The sequence below is a fragment of the Mustela nigripes genome, chromosome 8 (assembly GCF_022355385.1).
Source record: "Mustela nigripes isolate SB6536 chromosome 8, MUSNIG.SB6536, whole genome shotgun sequence".
Lineage (NCBI taxonomy): Eukaryota > Metazoa > Chordata > Mammalia > Carnivora > Mustelidae > Mustela > Mustela nigripes.
Window position 1 is genome coordinate 74,039,690 of NC_081564.1, and position 21,255 is coordinate 74,060,944.

General features: G+C 44.5%; 1 protein-coding gene across 3 annotated transcripts in view; it reads right to left on the reverse strand.

Moving 5' to 3' along the window:
* Positions 1-453: 453 nt before the first annotated feature.
* The window catches only part of FECH (ferrochelatase), a 32,495-nt gene continuing 11,693 nt past the window's right edge, over positions 454-21,255 (reverse strand). For all 3 annotated transcript variants that reach the window (XM_059409734.1, XM_059409732.1, XM_059409733.1), the window contains 7 exons: positions 16,082-16,216; positions 13,164-13,270; positions 9,664-9,762; positions 6,615-6,722; positions 6,015-6,179; positions 2,427-2,486; positions 454-1,954 (listed from right to left, as the gene is read on the reverse strand). In XM_059409734.1, coding sequence (XP_059265717.1) covers positions 1,820-1,954; positions 2,427-2,486; positions 6,015-6,179; positions 6,615-6,722; positions 9,664-9,762; positions 13,164-13,270; positions 16,082-16,216 — 809 coding nt within the window. In that variant the 3' untranslated portion in view covers positions 454-1,819. The remainder of the gene's footprint in view (positions 1,955-2,426; positions 2,487-6,014; positions 6,180-6,614; positions 6,723-9,663; positions 9,763-13,163; positions 13,271-16,081; positions 16,217-21,255) is intronic.

The window sequence follows — 21,255 nt, forward strand, 5'->3', positions numbered from 1 at the left end:
CTCCTGAATTGGAGTTTTCTGTAACATCTGCATAATACAATCAAAGTGAAGCAGGCCCTTAGCAGATGTGCCGCAGGGAGAAGGGCTCTAAGCATATCCTGCCTTCCAGGGCCATCCCACTGACCCAGAGCATCTGCTCCACAGGGCGACAGTCACCTGGTCTACCTTGAAGTTAATCCCCCAAAACTGATGGAAACAGCCGACTATCCATGCCTTGCACCTTTCTCTGGAAACACAATCTACTAACAGGAAAACAAATTTGGAAAAAAATGCACCTGTTAATCAAACTTCAGAGCTGTTATCAGTGTGGGAAAATTATTAACTAAAATAGACGGCATGTTCCTTTTCTTGTATCCCAAAGTAAATTCCTCCTATTTAATAATTTTGATTATTAACTAACTTGCATTAGTTTTGATTTCACAGAGAGCACGGATCAAATTGTTAAAACCTTAATGATGTGATAATATTTATTAATATAGTAAATCCCAAATATAGAAGATCTATCACTCCTCTAACACTTCAGTTTCAGAACTGGCTTTAAAAACATCAAAGACATGCTCTTTTGAAGAACAAAGTTTTAGAGCTTGGAGGAAAGAGAAGGCAATCATTACAAGTTCATTACGGATCCATCAGAGATTTTTTAAACCCATTTAAATCCAGGTATAGGAGATCAGATTCTGATCTGACATTATTTCCACATTTTTAGAACAACTTTTCACTCATAAATTCAAGGTTACAGTAGCATTAAAAATATCCACAGGAAAGGAATGGCATGAGATATAACAACATGATTAATGGCTATTGCATTAGAGTGGTTATTTCTCTTTTCTCTACTATTCAAAGTTCTAGTGGGAGGGTTATATAATTTTATAATAAAAATTCTAAGTTAAGAAAGAATTCAAGATTACAAAACATAGCTAACTTTGTAAAATAATGCTTCAAACAAATAGGCAGAAAGAAGACATTCAACCAAAATGAAGATGTTCCACAGAAAGGTTCACTCGGTTCTGGGACAAGCTTTAAAGCTGAAGCAAGTCGTGAGCATTTCCCGGCCTCCCCAGCCCTGGGGACAGGAAGCAGGGGGAGCCCCCTTTCCTGGTGGTGGCACCACAGAGCACGGATGACAAACGCTGGATTTCTACATGTCTATCAGCCTTGTGTGCCTGGGGAATCTTAAAGCGCTTCCAGAGTCTGTACTTGATTTGGTTTTAGGGTGAAGAAAGTAAGGTTCACATGTTAAGTCCCCAAATGACAAACTAATTGTGACATCACTGGCAGGAACAGACATTATAGGCAACCACGCCACCTCACAGGCACTCTGGGCCCCACGGGCTTAGGGAGAGGCCAGGTAACAGTTCCTTTTCAAATTATATTTCCTTTGCTCAACTACGTTCCCTTCAAAAACAAGGACCACCAACTATTTGCCCGAGACTGTAAACAGAGCTCATGCACGCTGATAGCCCACAACTATCCTTGCAGGGGTTGGGGGCAATAAAACCAAAATCTATATTTAAAATATGTGTCCATCTATTCAGATAACTTTTTAAAACTCATTTTTTAAATAGCCCAGTGGACATTCCAAACTGGTAACTCTACCCACAGAGGGGGACTATAAATGCTTACTGTACCGGCATACAAAAATAGAAAACCCCAATAAGGATTTCAGAGTCTGTTCTTCAAGAAATCACACAATTTGTGCCCAAGGGCTGTACAGATACCAGTGTAACTTTCTTTCTTGACCTCTAAATACATCTCCTCTGCAACAGGGGCATCTGGGGGTTGGGCATTTGCCTAATGCCACGGGGCCCTCTGGCGGGGGTCACAGCTGCTGGCTGGTGAAGAAGGACTTAGTCTCCCTGCAGACAGGATTCACACAGAGCGGACAACTCAGAGTCAACTGCTTGGAGCACAGCTCGTTTGACTGGATGTGTGAGAGCACCAGATCGGCCAGGGCCTGCAGGACGGGCGACAAGAAGCAGAGATTCCTCAGAAGCAAAACGTCTGCTGTGTCCCCACACATCCCCCGCCCCCATCTGCCCCAATAATCACTATGGCTGAGGGTTGCTTTTTTATGTGAATTATGACTGCTTTGAACTGGATTCTCTAACATCTTCATTTCTTAAGGACCCTCGGCTTAGAGAAAAGTTAAAATAGAGATTTTAGAGGACATCCTCTTACCCTACGTGCTAAACCCTGCCTCTGGAAGGCAGGTCTTAAATCCGTCATAGTTATAGATGGGTAGAAGTAAGAAAATTGGGGCTATATAAAGGAAAAAGGAGCAAGAGTATAAAGAATTCGATTTTATTTTTGTAATTAATTGGAACTCAAAATGTTCTAATATGTGAGAAAACCAATATTCTGTAAGAGTTTCTCAGAGGATTTCTCTCTGATATGTTCTACTAAAATGGTTGTAACACTATAGATACCTTGGAGAACAATGGATTTCCATTAAGAGACTCTGCTCTTCTGATGTTTTCAACTCCACACTGAATCAAATGAGAAAAAGAAGGAAAAACACATACACGTTTTATTTTCCTTTTTTTTTTTTAAAGAAACCGCTACAAAAAAATAAATAAATAAATGGACTTAGATGCATACACAGCTTAAAAGCCTGACTTCTAAAGTGTTCCCAGACGGCTCAGAAATGAAAACAGTCCTGGGCCCAGACACAGATGTTGATTTTCACCTCTGTTATCATAAAACTGCTCTCAATTTCTATTCCTTCCCCCTCCCGACTACCTTCCCCATAGGTGCTCAATTTCTAAACCGTTTTCTGAGGCTGTATTTGACAGAATTCTCAAGGAACTCAAATCTGCTTACTGTTCTTTTTTTATTCTACCTTTCTAATACACACTTTGACAGGCTCTACCTAAGCAGAATGTTGCTTTAATTAAATAAATCTTTATGCCTGTTTTGATTCTAACTGCCAAAAGAGGTAGATTAATTTAAGGTATATTGAACCTAGATGGTTTCCAATGCAGAGTGGGGTTTTTAAATATATTCTTACATAGAAAAACCCAAAATAAAACCCAAGGACTATTTTACTATCAACCTAGCTTCCCTCCAAAATACCCAGTTGATTATCTCTCAAATAATTAAGAAACATCTAATTATTGTTCACTCAGGTAGCCAAAATCTTCTCTTTCCCTTTCCGAAATGCTGCGATGGCTTTTCAGTTGTTTCATCTTTTAAATTAACTTTAACCAGCATGGGAAAAATGGTGATTCAGCAAACACATAGTTCTCAACCCAAAAAGAAACTGTATTCACAGTGCTTGGGTGACTCAGTTGGTTAAGCGACCAACTCTTGATTTTGACTCAGGTCATGATCTCAGGGCCTTGAGATCAAGCCCCAATCGGGCTCCATGCTCAGCAGGGCGTCTGCTCAAGAGTCCCTCTCTCTCTCTCTCTCCCCTCCCTCTGTCCCTCCTGCCCCTGCCGCCCCCCTGCACGCATGTGAGCATGCTTGCAAACTGTATCAAATAAAAAATATATCTTTTTAAAAAGATAAAAGGAAAAAAGGAGACTATATACTAAAGCTCCATGTGGAAGTCAGTGACAACAAGACCACCAATGCTGGCAGTGTTCTTGAACACTCTGGTTGGGAGAGTCAAAGGACACAACTCTGTAGGGCAATCTAGTAAAACATCTATCAACATTTAAATTCCATTTCTAGGAATTTTTTCTAAGAGAATAAATGGGAAAAAAAAGAAAATGATGTTTATTACAGAGCAGTTTAGGAAGTAAAAAGTTGGAAATATCTTAAATATATATTGATCAAGGATTCATTTAAAATAATTATGTAGATCTAATTACATTTATTGATTTAGGTCCATATAATATATTTTTAAGGGGAAAAAATGGTTACAAAACAGTATGAATAAAATACCATGCAAAAATGGTATTTTATTCATAAATATTCAGAGAAAAAGGGGACTTATTTTTATTAAAATATCAACATCTCTCAGGGTAAGATTTTTTTTTTAAGGGGGGGGTCGCCTGGGTGGCTAAGTTGGTTAAGTGGCTGCCTTTGGCTCAGGTCATGATTCCAGGGTCCCGGAATCGAGCTCCGCATCAGGCTCCTTGCTCAGCAGGGAGCCTGCTTTTCCCTCTCCCTCTGCCTGCCATTCTGTTTACTTGTGCTCTCTCTCTGTCAAATAAATAAATAAAATCTTTAAAAAAGAGAGAGAGAGAGACAGTGGATGGGGAGGGGGAGGGAGAGAATCCTAAGCAGGCTCTACACTCAATGCAGAGCCCAATCTCAAACCCTGAGATCAGGACCTGAGCCAAAATCAAGAGTCAGACACCCAACAGATTGAGCCACCCAGGCGCCCGTCTCAGGGGTAAGATTCTGAATGTGCCCTACTCTCTATGCAATACTTCCTCTGAATTGTCTGAGCTCTTTATTATTATATTATTTATTTTGTATTACCAAAAAGCAATCATTTCATCTTAAGAAAAACTCCAAATTATTTTTTAAAGAAAGTCGTTTTAAACACAGTCTATTCTCCCAACAAAACAATGAAATAAACTGTAGCTAGACGGTTTTCTTTATTCTCTCTATGGTCTAATTTATTGGTCACTAATAATGCATTTGATTACTGAGGAATAGCCTCGGTTTAGTGATATTAATGAATGTGAATTATCATTCAACACAAACACAACTTACTTTCCAAACACACTGGAATGACCTATATTTGCACATCTCTTTTTAGCAAGTTCACAGTTAGTCAAGGTCAGGGTGGGATATGGAAGGCACCACTACATGAAATCCGCAGACAACCCTGCAACCTCACTTTAGCCAATTACAACTTCACCATAAATTCTGTATCAGAACTATTGACAAGCAATTTATGCACCCTCTGACTTCCTCGGCGTTTGATTGAGGACCAGCATGCGTTGCATAAACACAAACCTGTGGGGCTGGGTGCTGGCTAAAGCTGTCCCCAACCCACTGTCACCCTGCCCCGCACCTGCCACCCAGTCCCGGAGAGGGTGAAGTATCCTTTGAGGCCGGGCCTCCATCAATCACGCATGCGAAGGACCAGGATCAGTTCTGGCAGAAGATGAGAGGGGGAAGCATTTCCTGGATCCTCGAGTTACCACCATTCCCCACAGAAACAATGCTATGAACTGGATTCAGGTCTCAGGCCGGCCTTCGAAAGCCGTGAGATGGGAGAACAGTAAGTTTTTCTCTGCTGTGAATGATAACTCACATCCATCTTAGATTACACGACACTAAGGACGGTATTTGTTATTTCAGCAATCAGATTGATCACAACACCGCCACAAACAGCTAATTAAGTAAGTGTACGGAAGAGGTCAAGGGAATTAGCACACACACGGCTTCGCTGTTCATTCCACGGTCTCCTCCTAAATGACAAGGACTCTTCTATGCCTCAAAACCCACCAAGAACCCGTGTAAAAGCCCCAAGTAAAAGGCACCATCAGGCCAAGAAAAGGGATGATAGCACAATACAATTCTTTTCCTCCAAACTGGTGAGAAGAACAACTATTTTTTTCTAAAGAAAATGTAGTTTATCACTTCCAGGTAGTACAAGGACTCACACTGGACAAAATGATGTTGTTGTCAGTAATGCCTGCGAACCAGGTGTCACACCGGAACAAAAGTGCTTCGCCACCGCTGGGCTGACATAGAACTACCCTGATGTGTGCAGATGAACTCAGGCTAAGTGTTACCCCGAATTAGGAGGCCACGGTACATGCAAAAGTTATAGCAAACAATGTAACGAAATTTTTTTTTTCAGTGTAGTTAACAAACTGTGTTCTAGTTTCAGATATACAATATAGTGATTCAACAGTTCTGCCTGTTACTCAGTGCTCATCAGGACAGGCTGTGCTCTGAACCCCTCCTCCTACTTCCCTCATGCCCCACCCACCTCCCTCTGCTAACCACTGAGCAATACTTTTAAATGATACAATTATATCATTGCAAAGACAGTTTCCTTTCAAAACAAATCACAGCTCCTGAATGGGATTAATAATCACACTCACCTCTTTAGCTAGAATTTGAGAGTACTCGATGTCCAGTTCATACAGCGTTTCAATGTGATCGCTGGTAAATGCTATTGGAACCAAAAGAATGTTCTTCCTTCCCCTCTCACAAAGCCCTCTGATAGTCTCATCTGTTTGAGGGCCCAGCCAGGGCATCGGACCAACCTGTGAGAAAGGAGAATGGAAGGCACACGGGGACCCACTTCTCCCTGTGTCTGTGGCACACCACAGCCCACTGCCCTGGACACACACACACCCCTCCTGGTAAGAGCGAGGGCCTCGCTTTACATCTATGTTAGTGGCTTTCAGTATTTCTGTATTAAGCTTGAATCCTTCTCGAAGTTGGCATAATATAAATACGTCACAGTTTCTGTCATTACAACAAAAAATAATACATTAAGTCAATGAAATTCAACTAGTCACTTGATTTCTTGTCCATTTCTTGTGCTGCTTGCAGAGTTCCTCTGCTTATGGTGAGCCGTCAGGTTAAAGAACATTTTGTGTATATGAAAGAGCCAAACCGAATCATTTTATAACCAAGTCCTAAAATAGACGTCCTTGGAATTGCTGACTGCCCTCAAGCGTGAGGAAACCACCTACCTTAGACTGCCACACCAGTCGGTAGGGGTTGGAGTAATCCAGCTTATCCATGACTCTCTGCACAGTGGCGCCCACCTCCTGAGGATAGGGGTCCCCTCTGTTGACCACCTGCAGCGGAGACACACGAGTGTTCAGTCGCCAACACAATGAAGGGTTCTAAGAGCTTCAGGCTGTGCTGTGAGGTGCTGTGATCCAGTGACCAGAGTCCCCCTTTTGTCTTCTGCACTAAAGATGATGCGATCTGAGCTCATTCGCCAAACGTTCCTTGGATCTCTGTCTTCAGAGGCCAAAGGAGAACAGTGTACTCATGCATCTCCAAGTACCTAGGAATATGCCAAATTCTACATCTGTGTTATTCATGGGGGGATGGGTCTCTCCATTCCCCATCTGAAGTAGGGAAAGCAGGACTGCAAGTGTTGTATGGATGGCGTATGGACCTACTGAATCCATGGGGCCAGTCAACACAGGGGCAAGTGCTGCTGGAGTAAGACAGAGGGGAGAAGCAGCACGGGGGTTCAGACTCCAGACTCCTCGAGAATACCACCTGCGCCTTCTAATCCCTTTCATTTCCCCATGCCCCCCCCCCCCCCCCCAGCAACAGACAGCAAGTTGAGTGCTCTGTGCACTGTTGAATGTCTGACTGGTCCTGACGCAGCAGCGTGCTAATACTCTTTAAAATGTTCAACAGGAATTTTATTTTTACTGCTTTAATATTTAGCTGTGCACGGGCACCCTAACCCCTTGCATGGCTTGATTGCTTCCCATACCACTTATTACCTCCTAACATACCGAACTATTTTCTTCTGTACTATGTTTATTATCTGTCCCCCAGCCCTGCTCTCTGGGGGGAATGACTTCTATTTTGTTCACTCCCATATCCTCTGACAGTGGAAGGAACAGTGCTTAGAATACAGTGGATAGAATAGTGCTCAATAAATATTGTTGAAATGAAATACTGATAAACTATTTTATGATATTACTAAAAGTTAGTTTAGAAACCATTAGAAACCTAAATACAGAATGAAGGAGGGAAATAGAAAATCACCATTAGAACAGCACAGAAATAAGTGCTATCGGCAAGATCTACTGGAGCATGCTAAAATTAGTGGGCAGAAGTCAAGGAACAAGAAGACATTTACGTAGTCTCAGAGTGTGTCACCTAAGATATTTGAAATTACAAGGAGAAAAACAGTAACCTTACAACATAGAAATCCAGCAGACACTACCTTACACAAATGGCCGAGGATGACATCGCCAGTGGTAGGGTGTCGTCATCATGTACCCCCACACCACGCACTGAGGACAGAGCACCCTGGGATGTTCTTCCCAGTGCTACAGAGCCTCAGTCGAATCACGGGGAAAGAGCAGACAGATCCAAGTGCAGGAGCATGCTGTGAAATGACTGACGTTCCACTAAATCAATCTTCAAAAGTATCAAGGTCGTGATCAGACAGGGAAAGCATGAGGACTGTCACAGATTGGGGGACACTGACATGTGCCAACGAAATGTGACATGGGATGCTGGACTGGATCCCAGCACAAAAACGGACCGTTGTGGAGAAGTGGTGGAGTCTGATCCACCTGGCGTTGGCTCAGGGCACCGCACGGCTGTTAGCTTCCTGGTTTGGGTCAGGAGCTATGGTTATGGACATGTCAGCAGGAGGGGCCATACGGGGAGGGTATATATGCAGGCTACCCTATGCTCTGTACTGTTTTTGCAACTTTGCCTAAAGTCTAAAATTACTTCCAAATAATGAGTCTTTAAAAAGTCATGAAGGAGGAAAAAGTCATTAGAAGCAAGCCCGGGGGAAAAGCAGAGCCCCCCTGAACAGACTTCTCCCTTCACTACCCACTCCTCAGTCCCACAGCGGCCCTGGGCGGCACGCTCCGTCCCTGACGAAGGAAAGGGAAGTGCGGCGCGCGGTGAGGGAAGGGCAGGCAGCACCCGGAATCGTTCACGTAGAAAAATGTGTTTCCTCCGCTCCCGGTGCAAGAGCTTCCCCTTCGGACGTGGCCTCATCACACCTAGCACGGTGACGGTTACGGAAAGGAAGCGGGCGGAGCAGCGGGACGCACATTTGAAGAGGATTTGCATGACACCAGAAGAGAGGCTATGAACTTGTGAAAGTAAAATAGGCAGGCTTCCAGAAGAGAGAAATTTCTCTCCCAAGCCACCTACAGACCAACCGGCCCCGGGGGGTGGGGATGGCGGAGTGGAAAAGCTGTAAGGGCTCGACCCCAGTGACCAGCAGGTGGCAGTAAAGACCGATTAGAAGCGTGGCACCAGACAGGTTAACTGCATTAACTGAGGAGTTAAGCCCTAAATGGCACCTCCGAAGACCTCATTCTCCACCCCTCCGGCTTCAAAAGACCTGTTTTGGGGCACGATGATAGTCCTGAGCTGCTGAAACTGGCTGCTCACTCCATGCACATCTCCGTACCACCCAGCACCCTAGCTCAGGCATTCTCGTTTGCACATGCGCAACGAGGAGGGCGCGTGGAGGTGGTATTTCAGTGAACACCCAGCATAACGTGAAAAACTCAGGAGCAACCAGATCACAAGGTGATACACTCCGTATTCACTTGCTAAAATGTGGGCTCTAGTCCTAGCAGATTAAAAACTGTAATCATTCCTGGAATTCAAATAGCCCCTACCCAGTCTTGATAAAAGAATGGGACCTAAGATAGTTCAGCGTGACTAGAGGCCCTCAGTGCTTGACTGACCCTGACATCAGATGAGCTCCTTCAGTGGGGCAGGCAAAAGCAGCCTTCCTCTACCTGCCGCCTGTACTGAAAATCCCTACTCATGAATACACCTTCCAGTTATCATTTCAAAGGGGGTTATTAGGACAATACCTACCCACAATATTATAATTTGAATTAATTATAATTAGGTTTCAAGAAAGGAGTCGAGTTAAAATGAGCACCTAGGTAAGTCTGAGATGCTAGAATTCATCCTTGTACTGGGCTCAGGGTGTTTGAGAAGCTGGGTCCTGCTTGCACATTCAGAAATCCTCTACCACTCATCCAACGAAACTCTCTTACTTACAGACATCGGCAGGGAGTGAGCCGAAAACAGAATGACCACCTCCCTTCTCTTCTCAGGTGGAAAACGGTCCAGCTCTTTCACTATATGGTCTGCGAAGCACTGTGGGGACAGCAAGAAAGGAAGATGAGAAGGAGGCGGGAAGAGCAAAGTAGGAAGAAAAGAAAATGTGTTTCAAATGAGAGCTGTGACAGAAATCTCCTGGTAACCCTCAGAAACGGGCACTCTCTTTTTAAAAAATTGCAAACAGTACAGCCTCTTCTCGCTTTGGTTCATCATGAAAATGGCTCATAACGGTTTCAGGGGCCTAGGGAATTTGATGGGAAACTTCTGAAGCTCGCTAATGGCTCACTGAAAATGAGCGCTCTGGATCTGCTTCCCCTCGGGAGGAACAGGGCACACTTCCAGATGGAAAGAAGACACAGATGGGAAGGAGAAGTTGTTTTAAGACCTCTCATTTGCTCGGTTAGCAGGAAAACAGCTTACAGGCTCTTTCTAAATCTTCCTCAGTTTGGCTTTCAGGCCTATGACATTAAAATACATTAGACACAAATAGTAGAGGAATAAGAAAATACTATTCTATTTTTACGACCTTCTCCTTCTGAGCCCAGTATCCTCCCTCAGCCAGTCTTCGTAACAACCTTCATAACAACAGATGAGAGGTTGTCCAACTCTCATTAAATTCACAGAGGGGGGAAGAGGCAGCCGGCCTGGGGGCCATTCAGTCACATCTGGGGACCCAGGCTGCCAGGCAGGCCCCGCCTCCGCCTCCAAAGCTCTGTCCACCAGACCAGTTAATTCCCTCCGTCTAGTTGGCACTTTCCGATCTACATCAATAGGTGCTGAAATACCCGATGTGAAGAGGCTTTCTTTCATCTTCTACTTTAATCATTCTTCGTCACTTAACTCAGAAAGCAAATGCTACGAAGGACATTAATGGGTCAATTTACAGAATCAGAATATGAATGTAGATCAGATGAATTTAAGTATCAATGGTAAATTTACTGAGATTGAATATTGGATCATGGTTATGGAGGAGAGGGTCCTTGCTATTTAGGTGTCAAGGGTGGTTTTACAGAGACAAGTTACTCTCAAAAGGTTCAGAAGAAAACTGTAGGCACACACATGTACAGAGTGTATCAGTGATGGAGTGGAATAAATGCTAGTAATCTGTGAATCTAGGCAAAGAGTCTAGTCCCTGCACTATTCTTAGTCTTGCGACTTTTCTGCATGTTTAAAACTTCCAAATAGAAAGGTTTTTGAAAAATCATAAAGGATGATTTACCAGAACCACGTACCTTTGCGCTTGCTGGTATTTTGATATATCAGGGTTGATACTATAAGAAGAGCAAATAATTCCCTAATCAGCCCTGCGGTATTACTAATCTCTCCAACCCCTCCAAATCTGGTGACAAAATGCACGAAGGTACAAGTTGGTGCCCAGAGACTTTCCTTTCAAAATTTATACTTTATCTACAGAGTAAATATGATTAGATTAGATATAGATTTAAAAAACAACAACAACAGTATTTTCTGGTGGTCTTGCAGTGCCTGGAAACGAAGGGTGCTCAGGAAGGATTGTGTTTGGACGGACAGCAGCCCGGGGAAGGAGACCCGCTGCGAAGCCTACATGAGAGTCTGAACCTGAAGCTATGCTTACCCCTTTCACCCCGGCAGCTCGCCACACAGCGCTATTAGGGATGGCAGTAGAGAAATGACAATTTCAAGTAATTACTACCTAAAACAAGTAGAAATGTAGAGTAAGGTGTTATTTTCAGTGTTTGTTTTTAACTGTATTTTTAATTTCCGATTAGGGTTTGACTTTTTTTTTTTTAAATCTCTGCTAGATATCAAATCTCCTCGTGTCAGCTCCGTGACACGAAGCATAAAACCTATCTATAAACTTTTGTTTCTAAAAACTGTTAGCATTTTTCGTTTTCTCCTCTAACCGAAGAGTGAGCAGAAACACAATTTGTTCCGGCTTGCAACAGACGCTAAGCCGTAGTCTACACCGAGGAGCCAGGGGCCAGGAGGAGGCTGCTTAGATCACCTACAGTCCGTCTGCGGGGTCCTCCACGCGCAATCTCGCTGCGGAATGAAGGAGGCAGGCGGCTCTTAGAGCCTTCAATCACACCATCTAGAAGGGCAGATAAATGCCCCGAAAATTCCCTTTCATTTTGTGAGTGGAGACTTCCTCAGTTAAGAGACCTTTCCGTCTTTCTGCTTCCCCCTTTCAAAGGGCTGAATTTTAATGCAAACCTAATTGCACGGTGGATCAGGGCAGGCAGATGCTGTGCAGACCCCTCCGCTCTCTGCTACCACATGTCAGCGCTGACCCGAAAGCCCTCGCTCCCAGTCGCAGGCCGCCCAGAGCAAACTGGGAGGGGCAGGCTGGGCTTTCCACACGTACAGCAAAGGGGTGGGGGACCATCAAAGCAGAACTACACCCATCCCTAAGGGAAGGCACCTCCTTTTCATTTTTACTTAAAACTGTTTTTCCACCTAAGTGTTAACCCTTGACATCACCTCTGTGCCTAAGGATCACGGCCTGCTGCAGGGGAGAGCGGTCTGCAGGCCCGCATTCACCGACGTCTGGCCCCACCTAGTGGTGTGAGCTTTTAAGGGACTCCGGACTGTTCTGCCAGAGAAAGGTCCACGGAGTGAAACACAAAGTGGATGAAACCTAAATCACTTCGTATGTCTCCCACCTAGACTAACTCAAAGGCAGAAATCTCCTCTGACAGAAGAAAACTGCATTTGTACATTTTAGGGCAATTACCAATACTACTCTCAAGTACAAATGGCAAAAAGTAAATAGTAACACCAACTCAAAGCTTCTGGCTTTCGAATTGTAGTTTTAATTGATTCTCCAAATCTATTTTCTTTCTTTTTTTTTTTTTTTTAAGATTTTATTTATTTGACAGAGATCACAAGTAGGCAAAGAGAGCGGGAAGCAGGCTCCCTGCCAAGCAGAGAGCCCAATTCGGGGCTCGAGCCCAGGAACCTGGGATCATGAACTGAGACGAAGGCAGAGGCTTTAACCCACTGAGCCACCCAGGCGCCCCAGAAATGTTAAATCTATTTTCATGTCAGAACAGTTAGATTTAGTACCTTGAAAAATTTTAAAATTTTTGTCATTTTTAAAAGATTTAGAAAATACAGGATCTGTCAGTCATTCAATATATAAATGTAAATTATTGGAAACACTTTGTATAATCTTTCATGTCCTGGTTATTGGGAAACACAAAACTGAAAACATAATTCTGCTCTAGCTTGTAACTAACACTGTTGATCCGAAGAAAGGAGACTCTAACCTTTAATCTTCAAATTTATTTTCTCTTAACATAACAAGTCGAGTCTCTAATACCTCTTTCCCTGCCCCCCAGCACACAATTTAAGCAAGAGAACAATACGGCTCGTAAGGGCACCACCCGCTAGGCAGGGACAAGAACCTGACCCACCCCAGAACCTGGGCCGAGGGGCTGCGGCCAGTGCCGGCTTACCTGAATGAGCAGCGGGTGCGTGGGCCACCTGTCAATGGTGCTCCACTTCATCCCAGGCTTCTTGCCCACCTGGTTATAGTATCTATAAATGGCATTTAAGCTGCTGCCTGAAACATACAGGGGACCACTTAGTAGATGCGTGTTGATGATAGTGAAAATGAAAAACAGACTAGTAGAGGCAGTAAGTTCAACATAGGTAACTGCTTCTGTACTGAATTGGTCTAATTACAATCATTTCAATGCTCTAAAATGCAGATAGATTTAACTACCCTGCAACTGAAGATCACTAAAAAGCAATCAATTGCGATGGCCTTTCAAAGAGGAATGCGGCCATTTCTAGTAAGAAACAGGATGGTAGAGGGTTTATGAAATATAACCGCCGCCATTTTGAGGAACGAAGTCTAACAACTGAAAGCATGTTAATCCCCCCTTATTATGAAGGTAATCAGCCCCAGCAGAAAAAGTAAGGGGTGGGGAAGAAAGGAAAAAAGAAAATGGCCATGACCCAGCATGCTAATACAGCCATCGTTTTATTCTAGCAGAGTTCTTTCTTTCCTATTATTTTCCTGTACAGCTGTTTTGTTTCACAAAATTGTAATTTTAGCATGTATGCAATTTTGTATCCCGAGTGCTTGGCATATTTTTATTTAATATTATGAGATGCTTATTTTCTACTTTACAGTATTGATAGCCATCTTTTTAAATGACTTGTTAATAAGAAGACTAGCTTATTTAGGTTTGCACAAACATTCTCTATTTTTATCTGCTTCTACAAGATTATCATCATTCCCCAGGGTTAAGTTAAATGGGTAGCAAATCCTTACCAGTAATCTAACAAAACTTGTATTTTTAACCAAGAGGTCAAAATCACAAAAGTTCAAAGGCTGAAGGAAGGCAGATGGTGCCAGCTCAATGGCACTTTTTCCTGGCCGAGGGGAGCTGCCACGTGGGCCAAGGCTAATCCTATGCAACCAATCCTAACACGGAGGCTCTTTCTCAATGTTAACACAGGGTAAATGTTCCACAGCATTTCCCTGCTTCCCAACAGCAATGCACCAGTTTCTGCAATGATGAAGGCTGTTAATCTGGTATGTCTCCAGATTAAAATAAGAGCCCGGATACAGCCCATAGTTAAATCAAATGTACACTTAGCCTAAAACTGAAGTTCTCAAAAAGATAAATGAGTTTCGTTCCAGAATCCAATGAGTCAGATAAATCCAAATGGAGTCCACTGCATGTTCGAAAACAATCTCTCCAGAAATCCCAGTGTCCCCAGCCTAAGTCACACTGCAAGCCACACTGTACAGGCGAATATCATCCTCAGGACTTCTGAAGCCACAGAAGGACTTCTGGAAGCCACATCCGTTCTTCTGGGTCACTCAGAAACATTTGATAAACTACCCAAAGTAGTAATGAAGGGGAAAATAGAACCAAAACAACTGCATGTGATTGACATACAGGCTATCCTGGCTCTGCCCCAACAACGTGTGTCTACATGATACAACAGGTAAATAACACTCTCCTGGCCTCCAAGAATGGATGCACTTCCCAAAGGCTTTCGCATCTCTGAGTGAAGATGTACCTGCCTTTTCATGTGAGATGGACCAGGGAAAGGGCGCAAAGACTCTAACACCTGAGACCCACTGGGAGACTCAGCTGTGAAAGGAAACCCAGTCAATCCTCTGATATACAAATTATCATCTTCTTAACTTGTCTAATTTTGAGAGCAGACACCTACAGTTGAAGTATACATTTCTTTTAAAGATTTCCCTCATTCATTCATTTATGTATTGATTTGAGGGCATGCAAGATAGAGCACGCACAAGCAGGGAGAAGAGAAGAGGGATGGGGAGAAGTAGCCCCACACTAAGCGTGGAGCCTGACTCGGGGCTCGAGATCAGGACCTGAGCTGAAATCAAGAGCCGGATGATCAACCAACTGACTGAGCCTCCCAGGCACACCTACGTTTGAGGTCTATTGTGTAAAGCAAGGCAAAGCTATGCTTAGATATTTATAAAATCTGACTCCTTCTCCAATAACATATTAGCAGACATTTTGGGTTGCAGAGGTATATTTCCAAAAGAAGCTGCAACTCAAACTCTTGAGGGTGTCTGAGAACTCAGGCATTTTCATAGGGACTCTGAGCGAACATTTGAGGCATACAATAGGCTTTGAACATCTCCTCGGACAGCGTCTTGCTTCTCTTCATAATTATAGAAATAGTATGCACTAACACCCAAAAACAATTTGGGAGTCCAAATGTGCTGAGCCCAATCCTTAAAACAGAATGCAAACAAATGTATTTGTGGGCAACAGTAGAAGCTTTACCTGCTACCAATTCTACAGAGAAGGACAAACATGACTATTCTCCTGCTCCATCTAAATATACAGGAAACAACACACAGTAATATTTTCCAAAATCTAGAACACTGAGAGAAGTTTACAAAGGGAACATCAAGCTGGGCTTTGGTTTAACCAGTAAACCAACCCATACATAAAGCACAATGAAAAAACATACCAATATTTCTCATGCTACCTGGGTACCTCTGATTTCAAAATGGAAACAGCTATCACCCTTGCTATGTTACTGAGAATATTAGGGTTGCCATAAAAATAGGGTTTATTACGCAAATATAAAAAGTGGCTTAACGTTCCATTACCCAACTGCATTAAAGCACCGAGGAGCGGTGACCGCCTTCCAAACCCACTGCTTGTGACTCTCAGCCGACTGGCCCATAACTCAGGGACAGACAAACCCTGAGATTTCAAATGGACTGAGCTGCACTCTCGTGTTTCAAGCGGGCAGGCTAGATTTGCCATTCAGATGGAAAATGATTTATCCTTTCCCGCTGCATTCCCTGGTGATGGCTGCCAGGGCCCGGCACCCCTGCGCACCCACGGTCAAGGGGAAGGCTCACCTGTCGTGGAGCAGCTGTACTGTGGATACTGCGTGAAGGCGATAGCCCTTTCGATCCCGTCTCTCTCCATCTCCTCAATTGCTTCTTCTGTTAGAGGATGGACGTACCGGAATCCAATATAGTATTTGTGAGGGGCTATTAGGAGGCATGTGTGGAAAGGAGAAAGTATTAATCTTTATATAGATTCCTCGGAGTGCCAAACGTCATGCAAAGCCCAGAACAAAGAACAGTTAACCTAATGTCCTGGGAGGCTGATACTGGGGATAAGTTTAGAATATTCCTCAGATCTTACCCAGTCTTTGCTAGTGCTGGGACTTTTAGGCACTATTTTCTGGGATCAACCTCCACGCCCCCACCCCCACAACGTTGCTGAGCACAGTGTTTTTTAAAACCCAAACTTCTGGTCTTTACTCTGCTCCTGACTGAGCGAAGAGACACTCAAAGGCAGGAAGGAAAGAGCTAGCACTTATTCTTGAAATATAACCTCCTCTGATGTGCCAGATACCATGGTGGACACTTTGCTTCTGTTTTTTCTTTCATTTAAGCACCATTATTCAGATAAAGAAACTGAAACTCTCCAAGGTTAATGAACCTACCCAAAGTTACCCCAGCAGACGGTGGAGCTGAACCTGAATGTGGGTCTCGCCCCTCCCAAGCCTGTGCCCCTTCCAGTCCCCACCCCAGCCTGCTTCCACCCGGCCTGTTCCCTCCTGCTCCCTTAGGCTCCAGGTCACCTCTGTGAGCTCTGGGATACTCAACAGCTGTTCCCGGATAACAGACGACTGAAATGATTCCTCTCATCTAATATAGAAGAGAAACCCAACAGCAAAGCTTACATTCGAGACACCCATCCGGATCTGAAGTAACAGCCCAGCTCGGCGTACACCCTTGCCTGCCTTCCCTGTACATTCCCTACAAACCCCTTCTCCCAGCCATCCCTTGTCCTTCTCCATCTTTTTGTTCTGGATCTTAAAAACACCCGCCAGCACACAATTTCTTAGGCATTTAGAAAATCATGAAACTGAAAGTTTCCTGCCATTTCACAGGACAAAGCTATCTCCCTCTCAGGGATGACACTGGGAATACACAACACAAATGTTAAGCAGTAACAGAACCAAGATGATGCTACTGTCCTAGCGTGAGCAGGGGCTGCACTAAGTATGGGTCACAAAAATAGCCACAAGAAACATTTTGGCTGCAGTGAAAGAAAAGGTGCACGTTCGTGTATCTGTATAAACAGTTCCTGACTGACGGGACACAGGCCATGGGCAGTCAGGGGTACATGTTCCCAAGGACAGGAGCGGACGAGAGAAAGGAGAGAGAAGCATGTATGTGCATAGGAAGGACGAGCTGCTCTGATAGCCTCTGGCTAGGGACCGCAGAGAGGAAGGAAGCGACATAAGGGAACCCTTTCAGCAGTCTGTCCCTTCGAGGCTACCAATTTTATGTTCTCGTGTGTAAAATGATGAACTGCAGCAAAAATACTCCAGAACGCCTGATGCTGTAAGCAAAGTCCAAATGACTAACTGACTCACTGCAGATGACAATGTGGTTCATTCGAGAACCGTCAGCGACCACGCTCCCAAGCCCCCCTGTCTGAGGAGCTCTAGGGGACCTAAGCTGAGGCTGAAGTGGAATTTGCCTTTTGATCTATTCTGAGACAATCGTATGACTAGATTGCTAGGGTAAGAGCCTCCAACACTACCAGCCAACCAGCTTCCAGCATTTTCCTTCCACCTGCAGCCTAAATGCCTAGGGCCAGGAGTTCCTCCAATATTGCAGGCAAGAGAGGTGGAGTGAGTGCCCCAGCAGATAAAGGCAGGGTGGTGCCCTCACTTGGAAGGGAGGGAGGGTAAAATATTCTGCAAGGAACAGATAAGACTTGCTAGACTGTTCCATTTAAAGATGGCCTGCACAGAGTACAGTAGCCACCAACCACCCGGAAGTCTTTGGTGACATGTGACCAGGAAAAGAAAAAAAAAAAAAAAAGAACTGATTGAATTTTTGAGCCATGAAACTTCATTCCTTTCCAGCCCACAGATCAAATGTCTGATTTGTACATGACTCTTTGAGAGAAAGGTATGAAATAGCGCAATGCTTTTCAAGTTGTATCATGTCAGGAGCCCTAGGCCAACAACGAATCATAATAAAGGCTCACATGTACTGAATTTTTACCATGTACCATGCACCAGGCTGATGCCTTTCATGATTATCTTGTGTAATCTTCAAAATAATTCTAGGAGTTGGGTTCTGTGATCACCCCCATTTTCGAGATGAGGCTTAGTGGGGTAAGTCATCTGGCTGAACTCTTACAAGCAGGCCCAGGGAAGCCAGCTCCACCTGAAGAAAGCCCATGCTCCTCCCCACCATTCACCCTGTAAAGAACCACTCACTTATTCTGCAGCACAGCGCATACTTACAGCTGCCTGAGAAGCAGTCACAGTCTACATAACCAAACTATCATTTTTCAAATGTGTCTGAGATTTAGACTTTCATGAAATGATTACGCTTCTCATCTAGTTCCTTCTGTCTTCCCTCAATTCCTGTAATGCGGCTTAAACACATGACACCAATTCCAAGTTATATCCCCTCGTTAAACTGACCGTAGGACTTAACAGTCAGTTCTACACAAAGCCAGAGCAGGCCGAGATCTCTACACCTGCTACTAAGCAACAGCTACTTCCCTAAAAAAACAAGAGTTTGAAACGTTTCTACCTGCTCGTACTCATCGCACTATTTTGTGTAAAGAGCCCTTTCTCACAATAGAAATAAACAAATAGACATAGTTTAAAAGTATACTTGATGGTTTTGTGTGAAAGTGTGAGGAGGAAGAGGAAGGAGAAAGAGAGGGAAGGCGGGAAGGACGGAGAAAGGAGGAAGGAAAATCCACACCAAGAGGTGAGGGCCTGGGTCCTCAGCGCTGGCTCAGGTCCATTCTGCCAAGCCTTAGACAGCAGGACAAGGAACCTCTTTCTAGGTAATCTGGGCAGGCCCCTGGTAGAGCCACACCTGATAATCTTGGTCTTCAGCACAAACCTCCCCCAAAGCAGTTTCCAAACCTCAAGACTATTCCATTTTTCCTCCATCTGCATTCTGTGTGATCACTGGTCCACCTGTTTTGTGTAGCATTTCTCCAGCTAATCTTAAAAGATTTTCTCTCTGCCCCTTAAGCAGACTAGGCTGCAACTGTAGGGTCTCCCTGGACTGGAAGCTTCTCATAAGTAGAAACCATGTTTTTTGACTTTGAAAGGCAGCATCGAACAGTGCAGGGCACTCGGGGCACCACAGATGAATGAACGGATGGCCAGTCTTGGGCCTCATCAAGCTTCTCTACCATAGCCCCAGAGCGGTCTGCCAAAACTGCTACGTGGCTATCTACGGTGCAGGAGAGAGCAATAATTCAACCTGCCTGCTCCGAGGGTCCCAAGTATGGGCCACAGAGAACAGTGGTAGGTCAAAGGGTCATCAGCACCAAAGCCCTCCCAGGACCAGGCCCTGGACAAGGTTCCCAGATCCAGAGAAACTAAAAGCAGCCTGAGACAACTCCCTGCCTCGGTGACAATGACCAGGTCACTGAGCTCCATGAAGGTAAGGGTGTGACGTACTCAGTACTTCATCCCTTACCACTACACCGTACCTGAGTGTGGTCAGTGCTTACAAACACCTGCCAGCTGGCTGGATTTAGGAATGGATGGAAGTGGGATTACCGCGTGAAAAGAGCAGGTACTTCCCAGTGACTGGAGCGAGAGAGGAGGGAGGAAAGATGACTTCTTGTCACATTAGTAACGATTGAGGGACTGGAGAGGCAAGCCACAGAGCGGACACCCTAAACTTATCCCCAAAGTTACAAGGAAGAATAATAGACTTTACTCTTTCAGATAAGTCTCAGTAAGATGGAATGCTTAATAACCGATCTTTTAAAAATCACGATTCTGGGGCGCCTGGGTGGCTTAGTGGGTTAAAGCCTCTGCCTTCGGCTCAGGTCATGATCTCAGGGTCCTGGGATCGAGCCCCGCATGGGACTCTCTGCTCTGCAGGGAGCCTGCTTCCTCCTCTCTCTCTGCCTGCCTCTCTGCCTACTTGTGATCTCTGTCAAATAAATAAATAAAATCTTTAAAAAAAAAAATCACGATTCTGACTATGAAAACATGACGTAGATATTACTATTCTTTGGCCCCTACCAAAGCAGGGAATAATCCTAGAATCTAGATGATATAACTTCCTTTGTACTAAATGGCCACAGATTAAAATAGTCAGATGTTTGATAGTAAGTGATTTATATCTAGTTCATTTCACGGGACTCTTTCCAGGCCAAGCTGGGAGGCTGAGTCCCTGGCTGGCCGGTATGATCTGGACAACCCAGCAGCCCCACCTAGGGAGAAGAGATGAGAAGGATGCCCTCCATCTGGGGTTTTCCGAGGCTGACAGCTCTGCCGGATCCTTGGTGGTGACGAGTACTGCTCTATTACATCCACAGACAGAAATGACATCTTGCCCCCTCTTTTTCCACTGAAGACAGCACAGCAACTGAAGGTCTGATTCACACTAAACCTTTTATGGTGATAAACTGTTTAGGACCAGGGGGCTTGTTCTCTAACAGGTAGGTGTAAGTAGGGCACAGCCAAGCTCTCCTCACCTAATGTTTTCAAGACACATTGTGGTGCACATGGCTGAACTGTGTAGGAAATGCCCTTGAGCCACCAGCGAAGGCAGGAAGCACACCCGATGCTCAGAAGCGTGACTGAACAATTTTCCAAGTGAGATGAGCTGAGCTAGAGCCTTTGTCCCTGTGTGTGACGGGAAGTGGTGGCTTCTGAGAGCAGCTTGAGGTGACACTCAGTGCTGCTCTCTCAGAGCAAAGTGAAATGCTTTTGGTCCCGCTTGGAGGGGTGGCTGTCCTCGAGGGTCCTCACTGTGTCATGCTCCTGTCCTGATTCTGAAGCCCCAAAATGCATCTGTAATTCACGTATTACATGCACATCTCTTGGTTTAACTTTCTCATATTGGCCCACGTCTGCAACAGATGCTGTCTTAGGATTAGCAGACAGAGTTTCTTGTCTCAGTATACATAAGAATGATGGTGTGTCCAGCAGCATGCAATGGGTCTTGAATGCAGCTAAATGCACACTTACAATTCTTTTCATGCAGTTAAGGTTTCATTCTGCACATTCTTC